The 24033-nt window shown below is 42.4% G+C and overlaps 1 protein-coding gene across 1 annotated transcript in view; it reads left to right on the top strand.

Annotated features, from left to right (window-relative positions):
- The window catches only part of LOC120053938 (nuclear receptor ROR-alpha A-like), a 276935-nt gene that overhangs the window by 175472 nt on the left and 77430 nt on the right, over positions 1-24033 (top strand). Inside the window, exon 2 of the mRNA XM_039001256.1 lies at positions 3388-3417. Coding sequence (XP_038857184.1) covers positions 3388-3417 — 30 coding nt within the window. The remainder of the gene's footprint in view (positions 1-3387; positions 3418-24033) is intronic.

Below are 24033 nucleotides of genomic sequence, written 5' to 3'. Positions count from 1 at the left end.
AACAAACAGTGAGAACAGCCTACCTTAATATGGTTCTCAATCAGAGGAAACGTCAAACACCTGCCTCTAATTGAGAACCATATCAGGCAACACATTTAACCCAACATAGAAACACATAACATAGAATGCCCACCCCAACTCACGCCCTGACCAATTAAACACATACAAAAACAAGGAAAACAGGTCAGGAACGTGACAATCACACCCAGATACTAATTACCACATTACCACATTACCACATTCCTAAATGTTTATGAAACAACAGGACACAGACATTTTCCCATCTGATAAGAAGTGATGTGGGAAAAAAATGGATATAGTTACATATCGGGATATTATTTTTGACGATATATCGCAATATTATTTTTGCGCAGTTGGCTGTACCTGCACCAAAACTCAAGTATTGTTCCTTCATAGCTTGTTCTTCATCTTCCTTTTAAATAGGGAGACAATTTGTTCTCAGCACTTTTATTTCCATGACTGATCATGAGATCATCACAGCTCTCTCTTGTCCCTCTGCAGCAAACATACGGTGAGCAATATGCTTGGAAAATTGAATCGCAATAAAATCACAATACATATACAGTAGAATCTTGAGAATCATGAGATTTGCAATATATATCTTATCAGCACCTAAGTATCGTGATAAGCGGACAGCCTAACAGACAGATTTGTCCTGGTCACTCTAAAAAGGAAATTCCATTACACATACAATACAACAACACGTCAAACTGCTCAGCTCGTTAAGAGCTATTGAAATAATCCAAATATGACAATAGAAACAAATTAAATTACATTACATACATACGCAGACAACACCATTCTGTATACTTCTGGCCTTTCGTTGGACACTGTGTTAACTAACCTCCAGACGAGCTTCAATGTCATACAACTCTCCTTCCGTGGCCTCCAACTGCTCTTAAACGCAAGTAAAACTAAATGCATGCTATCCAACCGATCACTGCCCGCACCTGCTCGACCGTCCAGCATCACTACTCTGGACGGCTCTGACTTAGAATACGTGGACAACTACAAATACCTAGGTGTCTGGTTAGACTGTAAACTCTCCTTCCAGACTCACATTAAGCATCTCCAATCCCAAATTAAATCTAGAATCAGGATCCTATATCGCAACAAAGCATCCTTCACTCATGCTGCCAAACATACCCTCGTAAAACTGACCATCCTACCGATCCTCAACTTAGGCGATGTCATCTATAAAATAGCCTCCGACACTCTACTCAACAAACTGTATGCAGTCTATCACAGTGCCATCCGTTTTGTCACCAAAGCCCCATACACTACCCACCATTGCGACCTGTACGCTCTCGTTGTTTGGCCCACGCTTCATACTCGTCGCAAAACCCACTGGCTACAGGTTATCTACAAGTCTCTGCTAGGTAAAGCCCCGCCTTATCTCAGCTCACTGGTCACCATAGCAGCACCCACTCGTAGCACGCGCTCCAGCAGGTATATCTCACTGGTCATCCCCAAAGCCAATTCCTCCTTTGGTCGTCTTTCCTTCCAGTTCTCTGCTGCCAATGACTGGAACGAACTACAAAAATCTCTGAAACTGGAAACACTTATCTCCCTCACTAGCTTTAAGCACCAGCTGTCAGAGCAGCTCACAGATTACTGCACCTGAACATAGCCCATCTATAATTTAGCCCAAACAACTACCTCTTCCCATACTGTATTTATTTTATTTATTTTGCTCCTTTGCACCCCATTATTTCTATTTCTACTTTGCACATTCTTCCACTGCAAATCTACCATTCCAGTGTTTTACTTGCTATATTGTATTTACTTCGCCACCATGGCCTTTTTTTGCCTTTACCACCCTTATCTCACCTCATTTGCTCACATTGTATATAGACTTATTTTTCTACTGTATTATTGACTGTATGTTTTGTTTATTCCATGTGTAACTCTGTGTTGTTGTATGTGTCGAATTGCTATGCTTTATCTTGGCCAGGTCGCAGTTGCAAATGAGAACTTGTTCTCAACTAGCCTACCTGGTTAAATAAAGGTGAAATAAAATAAATAAACATTCACAACGTCAGGTCCAGTTTTAATCACTTTCAGCCTTGAGGGTGGAGGGAACCAAATGGAGTCTCCTGTACTTTGCTTTTTGAAATGGTAAAACATGGTTATTTCTCTAGATAATACCATGAATCGTGACTGACCACACGCAATGATCCCACGCTAGTTAGTCCTGCACTCTTAGAAAAAAAGGGTTCCAAAAGGGCTCTTCAGCTGTCCCCATAGGATAACCCTTTTTGGTTCCAGGTAGAACCCTTTTTGGTTTCAGGTAGAACTCTTTTGGGTTCCATGTAGAACCCTCTATGGAAAGGATTTTACCTGGAACCCAAAAGGGTTCTTCAAATGGTTCTCCTATGTGGACAGCCGTAGAACCGTTTTAGGTTCAAAGCGTGTGACACTGTCTCTATCACAGTCCAACAAGGTCATCATCTCACCCCACTACAGTTTCCCCTCTCTCTGCTCCTTGGACCTGATATCAGATGTGTTTCTGTGTACAGAAAGCTGACAGGCTTATTTGTTTCCCCCCTCGTTGGTCTTTCCCCTCAAACATGTCTGAAACATTGTTATCTCCGGCCAGTCGCTCTTTTTTCCCCCAACGAGAATTACTGAATCATGTCAGCCCGTCATCCCCTGAGTTTCAGCTGCAAGCTGTAGAAAAATGTGCCATTGCTTCCGCATGACATGTGGGATCTATTAGTGTGCTCTCACCCTGCAAAGCATGAGCATCCGGACCCACTGGAGCCCATGGTTGGCTGTGCGATGGCCCGCGTCGGGCTCCCAGGGCATTAGACCAGGGAGGCTCATCAGATGAGTTGACACCCGAAGGGGGGAAAGCTGAGGACTGCCAGTCCCGCTCCTTCTCCTGCTCCGCCTCACCCTCAGAACACAGGTCTGACTCACAGTGAGATTACAGCGCTGCCGTTACCCGCTCTGGGGAAAATAATTACTCATGTACAGACTATAGGCCTTGTGAGGTCACACGTGGGGGCATTACCATGTTTGTGCAGATTTGTATTCCGGACTTGGTTTGTTTTTGTATGAATTTTCGCTATCTGGATGCTGTTGTCTGTGGGTTTGGAGCCACCTTGCCAGGGTTGTTCCTATGGGTTTTTCAGTCCTAGAGCCAGTCACACCACTGCGCTGAGCCTACATGGGTCCTCTGTAACCTCTGTGATCTAGCCGAGAGACAGACAGGAGCACTACAGGGCCACAGCAGCCCAGTCACATAGCAACACAGCCATGGTGCGCAAAGGGGTTAAGTTAGGCCTGGGGATGTTGTATGACTGTCCTTAATTTACAGATTTAATGGAAGTTTTAATAAATCTGTTTCTCTCTGTTTTTCAGGTATTTCAGTAACAAAGAAGACACATACCTGTGAGTACAAACCATTTGAAAACATGTATTCAACTTGTTTGAAATGAATACCAAAACGCATAATAATATGTACATTAGCCTACATTATTGCATGATTATAATTGAATACAACAACATAACTCGCCTACTTTTATAAAACCACATTTTAAAATCACTTAGGATGAAAAGAAGATTAAATGAATGTTGTGTTTTGTATTACTACTGTTACTATAGTAGGCCTACTGTGTGTACTGGGAATACCGTTCTCATATCACACATTGACCTCCAATAGCAACATAACCTTATACTTTCACATTTTCTCAACTCAACTTTTTTTCATTATTGCTATTCTTCATTATTCCCTATCTGTGTGTAGAACTGGAGAGAATATTTTAATAACGCCAGAGAGGAAATTGAAATTATATGCAGTCATATGACTGTCTGAAATCATGCTCTGATATCCCAGCCAGACAGTTTGCTGAAGCTCCTCTTTGTTCTCTGCAATGCTTGCAACTGAAAAAACAAAGATGAGGGTTCGTCAAGGGTTCTTTGAGAAGGGTGATTGTTTTATGTGGAACCATAGTGACCCAAAGAACCCTTTAAGCCCTTCAATAGTTCTTTGCAATTCAAAAATGGGTTCTTTCCTCTTTTAGCAATAATTAAAATGTAGGGGCGGAGAGTCATTCAAATATGTTGGGGCGTGGTTTGCTCACAGCTCTTTTTGTACAACTGTGAGTGAGAGTGTCATTCCAGTTTAACTAATCTGTTGTGTTATGCTACTAAACATTATATATATATGACTATGACCAGTGAAGTTGTCTCATGAAAGGCTCACATATGGCCTTGTGTCAATTTAGAACGGTTGACTAAATCAGTAGTTCTTAATTCTCTCCTCAGGGATCCCCATCTGTTCTAGAGCCATCAAACCTGATTCAACTTGTTAATAAACACAATAATAAAACCTATGATATTTTAATATGGCTATTAAATCGGAATTTCAAAAAACAGAATCATTCTACAAAGAACATTTGAGATTGTGAAAGGTTCTTTGTAGAACTAAATCGTCATATCGTTTCTATAAAGAACCTTAACAATATAGCCCCAAAAAGGGTTGTAACCACTTTGTTGGTGCTACACTACATGACCAAAAGTATGTGGACCCCTGCTCGTCGAACCTCTCATTCCAAAATCATTGGCATTAATATGTAGATGGACCCCCCTTTTCTGATATAACAGCCTCCACTCTTCCGGGAAGCCTTTCCACTAGATGGTGGAACATTGCTGCGGGGACTTGTTTCCATTCAGCCACAAGTCCATACAGAGCATTAGTGAGGTCGGGCACTGATGTTGGGCGATTAAGACTGGCTCGCAGTCGGTGTTCGAATTCATCCCAAAGGTGTTTGATGGGGTTAAGGTCAGGGCTCTGTGCAGGCCAGTCAAGTTCTTCCACACTGATCTCGACAAACCATTTCTGTATGGACCTCACTTTGTGCACGGTGGCATTGTCAGGCTGAAACAGGAAAGGGCCTTTCCCAAAATGCTGCCACAAAGTTGGAAGCACAGAATCATCTAGAATGTCATTGTATGCTGTAGCCTTAAGATTTCCCTTCACTAGAACTAATGGGCCTAGCTGTAACCATGAAAAACAGCCCCAATCCATTATTCTTCCTCCACCAAACTCTACAGTTGGCACTATGCATTCGGGCACTTAGCGTTCTCCTGGCACCCGCCAAACTCAGATTTGCCAGATGGTGAAGCGTTAATTCATCACTTCAGAGAACGCATTTCCACTGCTCCAGAGTCCAATGGCGGCGAGCTTTACACCACTCCAGGCGTCGCTTGGCATTGTGCATGGTGATCTTAGGCTTGTGTGCGGCTGCTCAGCCATTGAAACCCATTTCATAAAGCTCCAAATGAACAGTTATTGTGCTGGCGTTGCTTCCAGAGGCAATTTGTAACTCGGTAGTGAGTGTTGCAACTGAGGACAGACATTTTTTACACACTATGTGCTTCAGCACTCGGTGGTCCCGTTCTGTGAGCTTGTGTGGCCTACCACTTCACGGCTGAGCGAAGTTACTCCTAGATATTTTTACTTCACAATAACAGCACTTACAGTTGACCGGGGCAGCTCTAGCAGGGCAGAAATTTGACGAACTGACTTGTTGGAAAGGTGGCATCCTATGACAGTGCAACATTGAAAGTCACTCTTCAGTAAGGCCATTCTACTGCCAATGTTTGTCTATGGAGATTGCATGATTGTGTACTCGATTTTATACACCTGTCAGCAACGGGTGTGGCTGATACAGCCAAATCCACTAATTTGAAGGGATGTCCACATACTTTTGTATATAGAACCTTTTTAATGGTTCTTTATAAAACTTTAGGATAACATTCTTTATAGAACCTTATAGGTTACATTTAGAACCTTCTGAGCATGGTTCTTTATAGAACTTTCCAAAAAGTTTACATATAGCACCAAAAAGAGTTATGGTTGCAAGCCACATAACCCTTATTTTGCCCTCTATAGAGCAATTTGTTTTTAGTGTGTAACCTTTAGAGGCTGGGTTACCTACAAGCACTGTGTATTTCTGAAAAAAGAGATGCTGTCAGAGAAATTCAGAGAGATGGTTTGTGACAACGCATGGTGTTATGAATGCTATGTAAACTCCAACAGTAAGCCATCTCAGAGATTCTCTGTCTCTCTAAACTGAAGCCACACAATATTTACATTGAAAAATGTACGTGTGTGTGCGTGGGTGCATGGGCTTCTGTGTACACATGCGTCTCTGTCTATGTGTGTATGAATGGGAGAGACAAGCCCTGAAGGCTGTTTTTTCAGTCTGATCATCATGATGAAACTTATGGAGAGGGAAGACCAGAGGGCTTTTCTGTAAGTGTGGTCTGACTATCTCAGACTGGGAGAGCAGGGTTAGATCACTCCCTTTAAAACACTCCTAAAAAGCTGTTTTGAACATCAGAGCACAGCAGAGGAAATGGTCCTCGGTCTGCACTAGTCAGCCCTCTAGCCTTACCTTGACTGAAGCAGTCACGTAAACTGTCTCTGAAAATAATGTTACGGTCAAGTAGATGATTGTGTTAAGGTATTTGCCCGTCTAGAGGGATGGATGAAGTGAGTTGTTTGAAGTGTGCGTGTTTGATTTTCGGCCTCCCCTCCTCTGTAAGGTAATACAAAGTCCTTTGACCCTTTATCCGATACCCAACTGCTGTCTTAATTAGACCAGAGCTAAGCACCTCTACACCGGAAGGGGTCTCAAATCAAAGAGCATAATTTAGGAGTCTGGGTTCAAAGTCCTGGGCAGAGGCTGGACTGCATACTTTCTTTTCAATGAAAAATATTCAAATGTGATCTGTGTCAAGAAATTATAGTAAAGTGCTTTTACAAGTCAATGATTGATGTGCCGGGCAAACAGGAAGAGGCGATAGTCCCGAGTCAAAGGATGTGTATGCACAGGGAAAGGTTCAAAGGCCAGTTAATGGTCAGAGACTGAGGGAAGATCTGGTGGATTAGGAGGGGAGCTCTAGTACGTCAGGCTAGACTAAAGTTATAAGGTGGATATAGCCCCACCCAAAATGGTGGTTTAAGGCTGGGTACATACAGCACTATTTATGTCTCTCGAACTACAACTACACACTGACTACCATCACTTCAGTCAGTCTGTCAGTCATTCAGTCTGTCAGTCAGACAGGGCTCTCCCATAGTGGCTCCTGCAGTGCCATGCTGGCCAGTGCTGAGTGTCTGGGGTCTGAGCTGAGTATACTCCGGGAGAAAGCTCCCTCCCCATCCAGCCCAGAGAGCCTGTCCAGCCCAGAGATCCCAGAGACCGAGCCAATCCCTCTGTCTTATCTCTCCCCTCTCCCTGCCTGAGTGATCAAACCCTTGGAAGTTCCCTACTACGCAGCCACACCAGCCAGTCCCCTCATCAATATAAATTACAAGGGCATCTGTTCCCTGGCAGATGCTATCTCCTCTCTCCTATATGTCTGGGTGCTCTGCCCTATGAAGGTGAAATATTCTGGATGATAATAGACACTTCATTTATTGTGCTGCAGACCATCATGGCTTCTTCAGACTGTGATAGAGAATGAGAGTATATAACCGTTGTGTATATTTCACACTACATTTCTGCGTGTGCCATTTCTGACAAATCTGCAAACATACAAAAATATTGAGATTTATGAACTTGGCGCACGCCATACATACGCATGTTCTGTTATAAGTCGGACCTGTCGTAGAATTGTGTGTGCATGAACGAGCATTTAAACGCTGTCTGTAAAATACTTCTAATCACCTTTTATTGTGACAGTAACGCCCTTTATTTGTTGTATCATTTGGAACTATTGGCATGTAAACTACGATTTGTTATATTTAGTTTATCAATAGATTATTGGGTTTATATGTCCTGCCATGGTAAACTATAGGATCTGAGATTAAATAGGCAATGTCACACTCCTATCGCACAGCAATACTGTAGCCTACCCATACTGTCAAATATTTTACATAAGCTTCCGGTCTATTAACTGTGTTGGCATAATGTTTTCATCTGTAAGCAGTAATTTATGCTGTATCTGGAAAAGACTGTCAGTTTCTGAAAGAGAAAACAATGGCAAATTGTTGTGGACCTGTCAGCAGAACGTTTGAATTCAACAATGTTTTGCATCGACTTTTCCCCCAACCTAAATATGATGGATTGCACGCAAATTCTTTAACATTACAGTAGGCCTACTTACAGTCGTTAGTTTTGTTCTACTTTACTTTAAAAAAGTTTTGTTTTTTTACTGATATTCATTACTGCAATGTTGGGAGAGAACAAACAAGGCATTCCACTGTACACGTGGCAATAAAAACGTAACTTCAATGTAAAACATCTGTTGTTAACTTCTTGCCGCACGGATCCCTTTAGCGGGATCATTTTCGTAAACAAGCGCTGAATTGCAGAGCGCCAAATTCAAAAATAATACTAAAAATATTTATAATCATGAAATCACAAGTGAAATATACCAAAACACAGCTTAGCTTGTTGTTAATCCACCTATCGTGTCAGATTTTGAAAATATGCTTTACAGCGAAAGCAATCCAAGCGTTTGTGAGTTTATCAATCACTAGACAAGAACAGCTAGCCTTAAATTAGCTTGGTCACGAAAGTCAGAAAAGCAATAAAATTAATCGCTTACCTTTGATAATATTTGGATGTTTGCACTCACGAGACTCCCAGTTACACAATAAATGTTATTTTTGTTCGATAAAGATGAGTTTTATAACCAAAAACCGCCATTTGGTTTGCGCGTTATGTTCAGAAAACCACAGGCGCGTTCCGGTCCTGAAGGGCAGACGAAAATTCCAAAAAGTATCCGTAATGTTCGTAGAAACATGTCAAAGGTTTTTTATAATCGATCCTCAGGTTGTGTTTAACATACATAATCGATCATATTTCAACCGGACGGTAAACTATTCAATACTACAGAGAAAGAAAATGTCGAGCTACATCTCTCCCGCGCAGGAACTAATCAAAGGACACCTGACGCGTTTTGATAAATCTCGCTCATTTTTCAATATAAAAGCTTGAAACTATGTCTAAAGCCTGGTCACAGCCTGAGGAAGCCATTGGAAAAGGAATCTGGTTGATACCCCTTTAAATGGAGGAGGGGCAGGCAACGGAACAGGGATTTTTCCAAATAAAAGGCACTTGAGGTTGGAGTTCCTCAGGTTTTCGCCTGCAAAATCAGTTATGTTATACTCACAATATATTCACTCACTCAATATTTTGACAGTTTTGGAAACTTTAGAGTGTTTTCTATCCTAATCTGTCAATTATATGCATATTCTAGCATCTTGACCTGAGAAATAGTCCGTTTACCTTGGGAACGTTATTTTTCCAAACATAAAAATTCTGCCCCCTAGCTGAAAGAAGTTAAATTTGACTGTATACCGGTATTATAAACCACACTGCCTATAATATTGCAAAACTTGAAATACATAGACTATCAATTTACTAGGCCCAATTAAATGAGAGATGGCTCCTTCGGGAATAGGAACCCATCACGGGCAGAGGTGAGAAATATATTCTGCAATGGTTATGAAATTAAAATAAATAGGAAAAAGATTCCTATGTTAACTTATTTTTTAGAATAAAAATAAAACATAGATTTTCACATATCTCACCATCAGCAAATGGTTGTATTCTTGTTAATGTTTTCCTGTTTAGTTTTTTATGAATAGTCTTTTCCTCATATCCCCCATTTGCACAAAATACTTATTTGCCAACTTGCAATACAACATTTCAACCACTAGCAGATATGTGTACGCCTGGTCGAAACTTTGAAGGGAGGTGAGCACATTCTCACATCAAGGATTTTTAAAAATAAATGCAAACATTTGCATGCACATTTTTGGGGGTATATTTTGTGCCTCTCACTCCATCCACCATTAGGGGTGGTCCAACTCCAGCAGGCCATATAACTCTTACCACAAAGCTATAATTCTCAGTAAGGAATAAAGTATGGTTTTTCTTTACATTTTCCCTGACAGCTTTATAGGCTGTGTTTATATAATGCTACAGTAAGGCAAAGTGGGCTGCAGAACGGCCCTAAATGGCTGTTTGGCAGCTGTATTTAAACAACTAAATGTTGAGGTACTCAAAGCAGACGTTGAAGTGGAATTTAAATACATAGTGGTCAACAGTCATGCCATCAAGGCACATAGCATTGTGTTAAATATCTTTTTTTGCATGTTTTTACAGTTTTGTGATATTAATGAAATATTTGACATTACAAGGAGCACCACCAACTACAATAATTTGTCACGCCCTCCAAAATGCCTACCTGTGATATGATTAGTTTGTGTTAAAACATGTTGAGGGAGATGGTGTAGACCTGTGGATCAGATGGACTGGCCGATTATACAGACAGATTAGCGTTCTCACCTCCAATCTCCCATCAGCAGACTGAAGCCGCTCGCTCTCTAACAGCTCTGATAGGACCGACATAGCAGCCAGAGAGCTTGTCTTACCATGCTGCTCTTCCTCTCAGAGAGAAGATCTCCTGATTACCCATGGTTAATCCTCTCACTTCAGCTCTCCTGTAATGACAAACGCAGAATAATGCACAGAAAATGTACACCTAAAGGGTTCTGTTTGTGGTTTATATGAAATGTTGAAACAGTGTTACAGTGCATCTGTCGTATACTGTATTCATATGGATGACTCCATTGATTTCTTAAGATTAATTGTGCGGGGATATTTGTCTAACTTTCTTTGGATAACTCTGTTGTCACAGTAAATACAGTAGGCCTGGATACCACTGTTGGCAATAATATTTTGTTCCTATCATATTTTAGCAGGTTAGAGATCCATACTATCCATATCCATACTGTATGTCTTGCATGGGTATAGAATTTCCAGAGGGAGGCAGTATCACAGATATCACAGAGGTGGAGGGGAGAGGGGAGAGGGGAGAGGGGAGAGGAGTGGAGCGTACTACAGACTATACAGCCCAGACTCATAAATACAATGAGTGCGCTCCAGAGTGTTTATCTCCATTGTGACAAGAGGCAGCCTCCACTAATTGAGAAACATGGCCTCGTCCCTGCGTCTTCATTTATTTACCTGCTCTGTGTATTGAGTTGCTCGCCTCAGAGATACGCAGACAGATACGGTGATCCTCTGTTCAACTCAAGCACATGATTTGGACATCACAGCACACACAGTAGACCTGAAAACTGTCTGGAAAATAGCGTGTTGTGAGGTTGGACCCAGGTCCAGAGACGAGAAACCAGTGATTAAGGATAAACATAATACTTTACTGATAGACAGTAGCCGCAGGATCACAGTACACTGGCCCGAACTGACACTCGAACAGCGACAACCCAGTGGTTGAGTTCAGCAGTGTGTTATGAGCATATTCCACGCAGACGAGGAACTTGCTCCAGTTGCTGGCCTGAGTGGAGACGAAACACCAGAGTATCTTCTCCAGCTCCTGGTTGGCCCGCTCAGTTTGCCCATTCGACAGTGGGTGGAACCCCAATGAGAGACTCAACGATGCCCCCAACAGGGAGCAGAAGGCCTACAGATACCGTGCGACAAACTGGGGCCCACGATCTGAGACAATGTCCTGTGGAAGTCCGTGTAGTCGAAAGACATGGGTTATCATGAGATCAGCGGTCTCCTTTACTGAGGACAACTTGGGTAAAGCGATGAAATGGGCTGCCTTGGAGAGACGATTGACAACCACCAGGATAGTGGTAAGCCCTTGGGATGGAGGTTACCGTGTGCTAAAATCTACAGACAGGTGGTACCAGGGCCGGTTGGGGATGGACAGAGGTTGGAGCAACCCAGCCGGTCGCTGTCGTGATGACTTGCTTTGGGCACAGGTGGAACATGCCGCATCAAAGGATCTCACATCCTCAATTATGTTGGGCCACCAGAATTTCCGTCTCAGGAACTTCAGTGTCTGATTAACCCCTGGATGCCCAGTTATTTTATATAAGTGCCCCCATTGTAGTACTCGAGAACGGGCTGATCTCGGAACATAAAGTCTATTAGTGGGACCTCCGCCTGGGACAGGTTCTCGGGTCTGTGCTTGTCGTAGTATGGTCTCAATACTCCATACCACGGAAGCCACAATGGTTGTCGATCCTGATTGCCAGCGATATCAGGGACTCGAGGTCCTCTCCCAGTTCCCGAGATTCCTGTTCATCATTGATGGAGTTAGACAAACCCTGATGGAAAGCGGTGACCAGGGCCTCCGTTTTCCACCCTCTCTCGGTGGCGAGGGTGTGGAACTCAATGGTGCGGAACTCAATGGCAAAGTCAGCCATTGGTGTTGAACAGTCGGCTGGCTGCTTCTTGTCCACCGACTGGGTGGTCGAAGACTCGGCGCAGTTCAGCATTGAAGGCTAATATGGAGTTGCAGGATGGTGGCTGCTGTTCCCACACCGCCGTTGCACACACCAGGTCCTTGCACTAGAGGAGAGCGATGATGTAGGCGATCATGGTCCAATCGGTGTGGAACGAGGGGGACTGTAGCTCGAACACCAGAGAACACTGAGTCCTCCTGGGTGGCCGTCATACCGCTCTGTGGCTGAGACCTTGGGTTCCCGGTGCAGGTTCCCTGGAGGAACTACGGCGACGCCTGTAGCACTGGGTGATGAGACTTAGGCATTGGCTCCTCCTGGGTTGGGACTGTGGTTGGAGGAAGTTGGTAAGCGCCCGGTAATTGGGAGAGTTATTCTTGTTGCCGCCCCAGCAGTGCTCCTTGGTGGGTTACAACATTCCTGATATGTGTGATCTCTGCTGGGTCCATGTTGGAGGCAGAAGCTTGTTGTGAAGTGGTAAGGTTGGACCCAGGTGCAGAGATGAGACCAGACGAGGAATCAGTGGTTAAGGAAAAACATAATACTTTACTGATAGACATGAGCCGCAGGATCACAGTACACTGGAAAACAAAAAACTAAGTAAAAAAAAAAACTCACTCGTGAAACAAACACACACGGTAAATAATTCAAGCTTCTGCAAAGGACCACAGAAAACACACCTATTTTAACAGGAACACAATAATGAAATAATAAGACACACCTGAGTCCAATAGAAGTCTCTAGGGCGGTCTCTGCCACCCTCTGGTGCCAGGAGGAACCATGACACGTGTTATCATTAAATGTATCACAATATAGATCCATTTGCTATTGGAGTTTTAGCTAATGCCTTTGAAATGGTAGGTATATTTTACCAGTAAATAGATGTACTACTACTACTAGCACCTACAGCTGAAGTTGGACGTTTACATACACCTCAGTTTACATACACATTTAAACTCAGTTGTTCACAATTCCTGACATTTGATCCTAGTAAAAATTCCCTGTTATTGGTCAGTTAGGATCACCACTTTATTTTAAGAATGTGAAATGTCAGAATAATAGTAGAGAGAATGATTTATTTCATCACATTCCCAGTGGGTCAGAAGTTTACATACACTCATTTAGTATTTGGTAGCATTGCCTTTAAATTGTTTAACTTGGGTTAAACGTTTCGGGTAGCCTTCCACAAGCTTCCCACAATAAGTTGGGTGAATTTTGACCCATTCCTCCTGACAGAGCTGGTGTAACTGAGTCAGGTTTGTAGGCCTCCTTGCTCGCACACGCTTTTTCAGTTCTGACCACATATTTTAAATAGGGTTGAGGTCAGAGCTTTGTGATGGCCACTCCAATACCTTGACTTTGTTGTCCTTAAGCTGTTTTGCAACAACGTTGGAAGTATGCTTGGGGTCATTGTTCATTTGGAAGACCCATTTGCGACCAAGCTTTAACTTCCTGATTGATGTCTTGAGATGTTGCTTCAATATATCTACATCATTTCCCCTGCTGCAGCAAAGCACCCCACAACATGATGCTGCCACCCCCGTGCTTCACGGTTGGGTGGTGTTCTTCGGCTTGCAAGCATCCCCCTTTTTCCTCCAAACATAACGATGGTAATTATGGCCAAACAGTTCTATTTTTGTTTCATCAGACTAGAGGATATTTCTCCAAAAAGTACGATTTTTGTCCCCATGTGCAGTTGCAATCCGTCGTCTGGCTTTTTTTATGGCGGTTTTGGAGCAGTGGCTTCTTCCTTGCTGAGCGGCCTTTCAGGTTATGTCGATATAGGACTAGTTTTACTGTGGATATAGATACTTTTGCACCTGTTTCCTCCAGCATCTTCGCACGGTCCTTTGCTGTTGTTCTGGGATTGATTTGCACTTTTCACACCAAAGTATGTTCCAACCTAAGTGTATGTGAACTTCCGACTTCAACTGTATATTTACCACAACTCCTGGTGTGTTTGACACGACTAGGTGATGGATACCTCCCCATTTTAGAGACACTGTTATCCAGAGCGACTTATAGGATCAATTATCAATCAATCAATCAAATTTTATTTATCACATGCGTCTAATTTTAACAGGTGTAGAGCTTAGAGTGAAATGCTTACTTACAAGCCATTATCCAACAATGCAGTTTTAAGAAAAATAAGTGGTAAGAAAGTATTTACTAAAACAATCTGAAGTAAAAAATTTAAAAATAACAAATATTTAAAGAGCAACAATAAAATAACATTATCGAGGCTATATACAGGGTGTACCGGTATAGAGTCATTGTGCAGGGGCACAGGTTAGTCGAGGTAATTGAGGTAATATTCTTAGTGTACTCTGATAGAGTTCAGTGTGTCAAATCGGAGGGCCTGTTGTCCGGACATCTGGCAGTCTCTATGGGGGTGCCACAGGGTTCAATTCTCGGGCCGACTCTCTTCTCTGTATACATCAATGATGTCGGTCTTGCTGCTGGTGATTCTCTGATCCACCTCTACGCAGACGACACCATTCTGTATACATCTGGCCCTTCTTTGGACACTGTGTTAACTAACCTCCTGACTAACTAACCTGTATGGCTTCAATGCCATACAACTCTCCTTCCGTGGCCAACTGCTCTTAAATGCAAGTAAAACTAAATGCATGCTCTTCAACCGATCGCTGCCCACACCTGCCCGCCGGTCCAGCATCACTACTCTGGACAGTTCTGACTTAGAATATGTGGACAACTACAAATACCTAGGTGTCTGGTTAGACTGTAAACTCTTCTTCCAGACTCACATTAAGCATCTCCAATCCAAAATTAAATCTAGAGTCAGCTTCCTATTTTGCAACATAGCAGCCACTCATGCTGCCAAACATACCCTTGTAAAACTGACTATCCTACCGATCCTCGACTTCGGCGATGTCATTTACAAAATAGCCTCCAACAGTCTACTCAGCAAATTGGATGCAGTCTATCACAGTGCCATCTGTTTTGTCACCAAAGCCCCAAATACTACCCACCACTGCGACCTGTATGCTCTCGTTGGCTGGCCCTCGCTTCATATTCGTCGCCAAACCCACTGGCTCCAGGTCATCTATAAGTCTTTGCTAGGTAAAGCCCCACCTTATCTCAGCTCACTGGTCACCATAGCAGCACCCACCCGTAGCACGCGCTCCAGCAGGTATATTTCACTGGTCAACCCCCAAAGCCAATTCCTCCTTTGGCCGCCTTTCCTTCCAGTTCTCTGCTGCCAATGACTGGAACGAATTGCAAAAGAATCACTGAATCTGGAGACTCATATGTCCCTCACTAGCTTTAAGCACCAGCTGTCAGAGCAGCTCACAGATCACTGCACCTGTACATGGCCCATCTGTAAATAGCCCATCCAACTACCTCATCCCTATACTGTTATTTATTTTATTTATTTTGCTCCTTTGCACCCCAGTAGCTCTACTTGGACATTCATCTTCTGCATATCTATCACTCCAGTGTTTAATTGCCATATTGTAATTATTTCGCCACTATGGCCTATTCATTGCCTTACCTCCCTTATCCTACCTCATTTGCACACACTGTATATGGACTTTTTCTATTGTATAATTGACTGTATGTTTGTTTATTCCATGTGTAACTCTGTGTTGTTGTTTGTGACGCACTGCTTTGCTTTATCTTGGCCAGGTCACAGTTGTAAATGAGAACTTGTTCTCAACTAGCCTACCTGGTTAAATAAAGGTATTTTAGGCAGGAGTAAAGTGATTATGCAGAGATAATAAACAGAGAGTATCAGCAGTGTAAAAATGAGGGGGTGGACAATGCAAATAGTCCAGGTAGCCATTTGATTAGCTGTTCAGGAGTCTTATGGCTTGGGGGTAGAAGCTGTTAAGAAGCCTTTTGCACCTAGACTTGTTGCTCCAGTACCGCTTGCCGTGCGGTAGCAGAGAGAACAGTCTATGACTACGGTGGCTGGAGTCTTTGGCAATTTTTAGGGCCTTCCTCTGACACCGCCTGCTAGAGAAGTCTTGGATGGCAGGAAGCTTGGCCACAGTGATGTACTAGGTAGTACGTACAGCCCAGTACGCACTACAGCCATTTATTTTATTCATATTATTTAGGGTTAAGTGCCTTGCAACTATGTGAAACATCTGTTGATGTTTCACATAGTTGGCTCTGGGATTCAAACCAATGACCTTTCGGTTGCTGGCACAACACTCTTAACCGCTAGGCTACCTCCCCATGTGAAACATCTGCTTAACTTGTTATTATGACACATCAGATCCCATTATTCCTCTGTTGAGAGGGGTTATTTATTGCTACTCTGAGCTTAAATATTTGTGTTTAATCGAACATGAGATTGATAGTCCTTAATCCTGCTGTACAGTGCCAATTTGGAAGAATAATATGTCCCAGTTGCTATCTAATTTTGCTTGGCAACAGGCATACTGCTGTGGAATAGCCTGGGGCAGAGTGTAGCTCAATATTCCCTGCTCAGTGTTTGTTTGAAGGTGTTTCATCACATCGTTGCCTTGATTCAGCTCTGCAGGGATTTGTTAGTTGCACTCATGTGGGAAGTGCATCCAGTACCTACGTACATTATTTAGCTAGGGCAGAGTAACAGTGCTACACAGTGAGATACTACTAGTCACTAGTGACAGACACAACACTCATACACTGCTGCATCATATATATAGTAGCAGTACTCAGAGGAAAATACAAACAGAAAACTATTACATTAATTCATCGTATTTATAGTGTACTATAAATGCAAATATGATTACAACTGTAATATATTTTTGTTAATTCAGATAATACACACACATTAACTGCATCCTTATTATGTTGTAAAATACATTTGAGAATATTTTGTTATGATTGATTTAAATTGGCAGTACATCCGGGGCGTCGAATGCCCCAACCAAGAGAAGCCTGTTCTGCTGCTGAACACTCTCAATATGGAGCTCAAGCTTGCATTTTGTTTCTCCCTGAACAACACTGAACACTCACCATCTTGTATTTTTCTTTACAATAGATCATCATTCATCTTAGTCTATTTGTTTGCTCCGTGAAAAGAATACGATTTTTTTGGGACACTTTGGTTTAATCCATAATAGACAGCCATTTTTTGTGAAATAGGTCAGTATAATCACCACAGTGAGGGATGGACAGCCGCTGGTAAAAGGAAATCAATAGAGCTATCTATTTGTCGTAAACCAGGCCAGCATGATTTTTCTCAATTTTTCCTCTCCACTGTACGTTTTTTCTCTCCCACACAATATGACAGTTTTCAGTAAAAGCATAATGTCTGCTATTTTATAAAATTACAAATGTCCTTTGTAAAATGCACTTTCTTTGCATACGTTTGTCAGAATGGAGTGGGTTCTTTATCACCTCCTGGGGCTACAGTGTGTGTGAAAGGAAGAGTGACGTGGGGAGCTGGGAGGGGGGGGAGTTGCCGCAGCGTTTTGTGGGGCTAGAGGGCTGTCTTTGTAGGGCTGGGAGGCTGTCTTTGTAGGGCTGGGCGGCTGTCTTTGTAGGGCTGGGAGGCTGTCTTTGTGGGCCCTTAATCTGGTTCTTCTCTAGTGCTGTGTCTTTGTGAGTGCCTGAGCCAGAGCGAAGAGAGGAGAAGAGAAGAGAGGCCTTGTCAGCTATTCCTCACCCTGTCTCTTTATGTCTCACCCCAACCTGAAAGGCCCTGTCTTGAAGTGTTGTCAGACCAGAAAACAAGAGTAAGTGACATGTGACAAGGACACAATGCTCGGATGGGCCGGCTAAAATTACTGGCCCCATCTGCTGTGAGCGATTTCTCTTCTGCAGGCTGCCTGCCACCCCAGGTGAGGGGCTGATGGGTTGCTGAGATGGCATGGTTAGGTAGGGTAGGCAGGTTGGCATGACTGGCAAGGCAGGGTAAAGCAGACCGTCACACACGCACCATGCCACAGAGTGAGTAGGGCCGGCCTTGCAGCGCAGGTTATCTGTCACTCGTCAGGTTTCCTGTACCTCATCACTTTTCCAGGGTGCGTGTACATCGTCCAGCCAATGCAGGACAAGAGTGTCAGCATGTAATGAAAGCTTTGATTCATGGAGGGCGACAGAAGAGGAGGTCATAGAGCTCCTTCGGATATGATCCTGAGTGATGCTGACGGGGAAGCTTTAAGATGGGTGCCATAATTAAATGTCCTTGTACCATCATTAACTTCCTCTGGAGAAGAGAGAAGAGGTAGGCCACACCCAGGCAGGCTCTCTCCTCCTCTCCTCTCCTACACACAGACCACACTCAGGCTAACATTTTTTACATTTTTCTTGCCTCCATTCTCTATGAAATTTGTGGAACACCCGGAAAGAATTATAGTAATTGTAGTGCTCAATTGACAACATCCACGGTGGAGATCTTATTTCTATGATCAAAAGTATTTTATTATGAAATTTGCAATTATAATATCCATGAAAATGCAGATGAAATGATATCAGGTTTGAATAATGTGGCCCATAATTAACATATATTATTTAATTCCTGAATTATTCAGATATAATATTGTTGAATAAACTATGCAGACTAAGCTGTTCATTGTCATAGTTGTGTTTAATTGTGATTGTTTCTTTAGCAGAATAAGACCAAAAAATCTAACTGCATAGAAGTAATGTGAATTTGAGGAGGCAATGTTAATTGTATTTATTTTAGGGATAGACTTGAGCACGGGTGTCAAACATACTGCCCAGATACCGCGAAGGGGTATGAGTTTTTTTGGGTGGTGGGGGAGCAAACTCAATATTCTTTGAAATGACATAAACCAAATCGTAACTGTAGAAATTATAATGAACCTACATTTATACCGTTTCTTGACTGTGTCCAGCTCGCAAATAATCACCTACATGAAAGCTAGACAGTCAGACAGCATACAAAAAATCCAAAAACGGATAGAGGACCATTTTTTACAAATTTTGACGGCTAGGAAATATAACCAATTTTCAGTACGGCCCTCCGGACCTCGTTGAAGACCGAATGCGGCCCTCTGAGAAAAATGTGTTTGACACCCCTGGACTAGAGCATATGCAATAGCAAGCTGAAATATAGAGCACACTTTTATTCAGTGAAGACACAGAGACACAAAAAGGCATCACTACTATTGACAAGAAAACAATTACAGTGAAGCTGTTGGTGATCTATTCATTGTAGTTGATCACATGTGAACATTGTATTGGATTACTTTCATTAGAGATCTGGGCCCGGATCCACAAAATTTCTTCTTAACTGCTATTTTTTCTTTAACTATTGAAGGAAGTTAAGCAAAGTTACTATTCCTCAATAAAGTTATTGGAAATGTTCTTAAGGTTTTTCCTAAGTTTCTTCCTAAGAAAAAAGTTAAGAAGAAATGGGATTCTTGAAAATAATGCTTTAGGATTTCTTCTTGGAAATGTACTTAGTTTTAGGACAGCTAAACCCTTGTCTTGAGACGAATCGATACTTTTGTAACCATTAACATTTTCTTGCGGAACAGACACAGTTGGCTACCGGATATTTAAATACAGCAAGAATACAAATTAAACACGCGTTATCAAGCTAGCTAGTAATTAACAATATATTACAATATTCTAGAAGTGTTAAATAGGTAGCGCTATCGCGTTAATTTGCAAAGAAGAACTTGGCAAACTTAGCTAATGTTAACATCGTTAGCTATTTTGGCTATAATGTCTTTACTAGCTAACGTAGCTAACTAACTTACCGTTCGTGCAGTCCCTCTACCACCATCTCTATGATGGACGACACCTCCTCCAGCTGGTCCACATGAATGTTCTCTCAGCTCCCTTCTTCTTAGCAGCCAACTTTTTTTTTACGGCATCACTGTCCATTGCCATATCCCCGGCAGCAAAGACAGACTCGGCCACTCTCGCCCATCCTTTCTTTTTCGTCTCTGGAGTGACCCCGCAGTTATCAAGTCTCCCCAACAGCAACCTTTTCCTGGCTGCTATTTCCTTCACCATCACTTCAATCTATTTTCTTGGTTATCCATTTTTGATTTTGATATAGCTAGTCGGATGGCTATAATGTGTGAATTATAACGAAATAACCAAATTCAATCACCACTGTCACATAGGCTTATTTATTGGTTTCAAGCATGTCACTAATGTCAATGCCATATAAGAAGATATTTACGAAGATCCTAAGAAAACTACGAATTTCTAAGAACATTTTGAGGAATTAAATTACGAACTATCTCATGAACTTCCTATTTTTTTCCTTAAGAAACTTCTTACGTTTTTTCGTAAGTAATGTTTTGTGAATCCGACCCCTGGGGCTGTTCTGTTATTAATGTTTCTGGGTGCATAAATGCAGTTTGAGGACAGAAGAATGTGGTTAACCCATTGTGATGTTAGCTGTGATCATTAAGATTCCACAGATAACAGGCATGCAGATTTCAACGCCTCAGCATTATAGGATCCCAGACATCAAAGGAAGGTTCTCATTCTACTGTGTCTGCGGCAGAGAGGTGAAAAAATTAAAACTGTGTGAGAGAGAGGGAGTCAGTAAAAATGGCTAGCTGAAAAATGCTTGCTGTATAACCTACCTGGTCATATGTCATGTTATGATGCTTGATAATGGGTCGATGACTCCTCCTGCATAGTTAGCTTCCTGCTAAATTGGTGTCCTCTCTCTGATTAAGTGGTAGTCTCCTTAATGATGCCGTGGCTGACTGCAGGTTGGCTCACTTTAAAGATCAACTTCATTTTTCACCCCCGGTCATTAAAGTGCGAGCCTGAGTACTTCAAATCAACTTACTGGGGATTTTTCTCTCTGAGACTAAAGACAATGTTTCCTTCTTTGTTTGAGGATCCAACTTTCCCTTTGTTTTCTTCTCTTTTATTTTTGCAAGTTATGTAACAGCATAAAATATTGAATTACATTCAAAGAAAAGGAAACAGAAATATAAAATAAATCAATTGCGGTAAAATATTGTCACTTTTTGCAGTTATTTTCCTTGGATTCCAAGTGTGAAGTGTATACAGCTAAGATCTGGTCGATGTAGATTTATCCCTCAGTTAGAATTGTATCATTAAGTGTTTGCTATTATGTCTAAGTGAACAGTTGTACAGCAAGTGTATTGACTGTAAGAAAGAGGGAAATACGCTGTTACCCAGTATTGTGCTGGATTACAGAATCAAGGTCGACTCAGAAGACACAGAGCAGCATTATCCCTTAATCCTGTGTTGTGGTTTCAAATAGCCTTTTTCACCTAATCTTCACTAGTAAAATGACAAACATGAATACGGAGGTAGGTGTTTAAACTTGCATTACCTGCAGTGTTCAGGTCAAAGGCTTATACTGACTTAAAGTGGCTCTATATTATATGAAAGAACAGATGATCATGTGCTTGGTGCTCATAACATTTTGTTACGCTGGTATTACAGAAGACTACCCAGCCTTCTGATGAAACTCCCTCAGGCTTGTGTTGGTTTAGAGGTGAAAATCTGGAAACTTCTCTTAGAAAATCTCACTCATGTCTTCATTGAGGCAGACTCATTTCTTTATGCTACGTTGGACATTGACCAAGTTTCACTCATTCTATGATACATATTAAGAACTTATTTTGGATTTTGTGGATGTACAGTATTAATAAAACAACTCCTATATGAGATATTGTTCATATCAGTGGTTTGTCCTGTATGTATTTTTTATTTATTCAACCCTCATTTATTCAACCCCGTAAGTTGACTGAGAACACATTCCCATTTGTAGCAACGACCTGGGGAATAAATGAGCCAATTGTAAGCTGGGGATGATTAGGTGACCGTGATGGTATGAGGGCCAGATTGAGAATTTAGCCAGGACACCAGGGTTAACACCCCTACTCTTACAATAAGTGACATGGGATCTTTAGTGACCACAGAGAGTCAGGACACCTGTTTAACGTCCCATCCAAAAGACAGCAAATCACTGCCCTGGGGCATTGGGATATTATTATTATGTTAGTCCAGAGGAAAAGGTGCCTTCTTCTGGCCCTCCAACACCATCTGGTCTCCCATCCAGGGACTGACCAGGACCAACCCTGCTTAGCTTCAGAGGCAAGCTAGCAGTGGGATGCAGGGTGGTAAGCTGCTGGTATGTACAGCTTGAGATTCTCATACAGTACAGCTTTTCACTATGACCACACGGCCCAGCCCAGGCCCATCTCAGCATGTCTGTCTCTCCCTGCTCTGGGCTGGTGGAGCCCGAGGAAACTAAAAGTACTGTGAAAGACTAAAAGTGGGCCAGGCACTGACGCCTCCTGTTGACCTACCTTGTTCGTGGGGTCCAGGTACAGAGTAGTGACAGGCCTCCTCCTCTGTGGACCACATTACTAATGTGTGAGGGTGCAGGAGGAGCACACCGTGTGATGAATCACTCCGCCGCACCCATGGCATCCTCATAAGTCAAGAGTAAAAGTGTTCATAGCTTGCTGGCTAAAAGTGCTAGCTCCCTCCGTCCGCCATGGAGAAACTCCAGCAAGGCACAACGGAAGGAGGAAGGGGGAAGGTTAAGTGCTGTTTGCCTCCATAGCCTGAAGATCTCCCTCCATCTTAAAGAAAAATCTAGTCCCTCTAGTGGGTCACTGGATTTAGAGAGTGCTGTAAACTTTGAAAAAGTTACTTTCATGCTTGAGCAGAGTTATTTTTAACAAATGAGTGTAGTATATACAGTGTGATCTGGACTGCCTATTCTCAGTTACACACAGAACATTAAACACTGTTAGTTTAAGCCTAAAACATTTTTCTTCTGAGGTTTTCTGTGCAGAGGATATTCACTGTTGTGTATCCAGAGAGAAGGGCTCTGTGAATTAAGACAGAAAATCAATAGTGCACTTTCTAATTTAAAAGCAATGATACACATTTAGTTTCACAAAGGAGCTCATTGAATTTTTGTTTAAAACAGAAATATATATAAAAACCTGTGTACATCCTTGTTTGTTGCGCTTCATTTTTCTCCCCTCAAGCGAGAAGGTTAACTATTTTAGTTTACATGCCTACCTCCCCCAGAGTAGATGTTGCTCTATAGTGGTGATGTGGGAGTGTGTAGGTTTGACGCTAGGTAATATATCACAAGCTCTAGGGGATCTCCCTGGTATGCTCCTCAATAATGAAGTTCATTCGTTAACCTCCCCCTCAAAGGCTAAGTTTTTCAACAGCCACTGCTACTCTTACTAGAGTCAGCCACATAATCATGCTTTTTTCTCAGTCGGCGCCTCTGCAGCACATGAAGAATAAGCAGGTCCATTACCAATCCCTCATGCCTGGTTCTGGGTATAATTATCACAGGGAAAATGACCTGCTCTATTTGGTTTGCCGTGGAGGGGGTGCAGAGAGATGCAGCGCCCCTAATCACCTACCCCTCTCTGTCCTGTTGGAGATGGAGAGGCTGGTTTTGGGGAGTCTTGCCAGTTCATTAGAATTCACAGGGTTCCACCTCCCCGCCTAGCCAGACTAAGCCTCTTGCACAGGCTGGGATGCCTCCTATAATCTCTCTCTCTCCCTCTCTCTTGCTGCCTCTCTCTCAAGCCTCATATGGCTTCCCCTCTATCCCCACAGACGGCTCTGCGCTAAAGACAGCCAGTATACATAGTTCAAATGTTATGTCCATTGATTTATTGGAGATGTATTTCCAAAACAATTGTCAGTGCTATCAAACATGCCTGTTTAGTTCCACGAAAGATTTCTGTCCGTTTTTCACGATCTCTATGAATATAGCCTAATGTGAATGTGCATTGATCAGAATTTTTATTCATTTGAAGCTCTACCAATTACATTAGTTTACTAGGACACTCCAT

This window comes from Salvelinus namaycush, chromosome 9 (assembly GCF_016432855.1).
Source record: "Salvelinus namaycush isolate Seneca chromosome 9, SaNama_1.0, whole genome shotgun sequence".
In the NCBI taxonomy this organism is placed as follows: domain Eukaryota; kingdom Metazoa; phylum Chordata; class Actinopteri; order Salmoniformes; family Salmonidae; genus Salvelinus; species Salvelinus namaycush.
The sequence above is the reverse complement of the archived record's forward strand: the minus strand, read 5'-3'. Positions and strand labels throughout refer to the sequence as shown.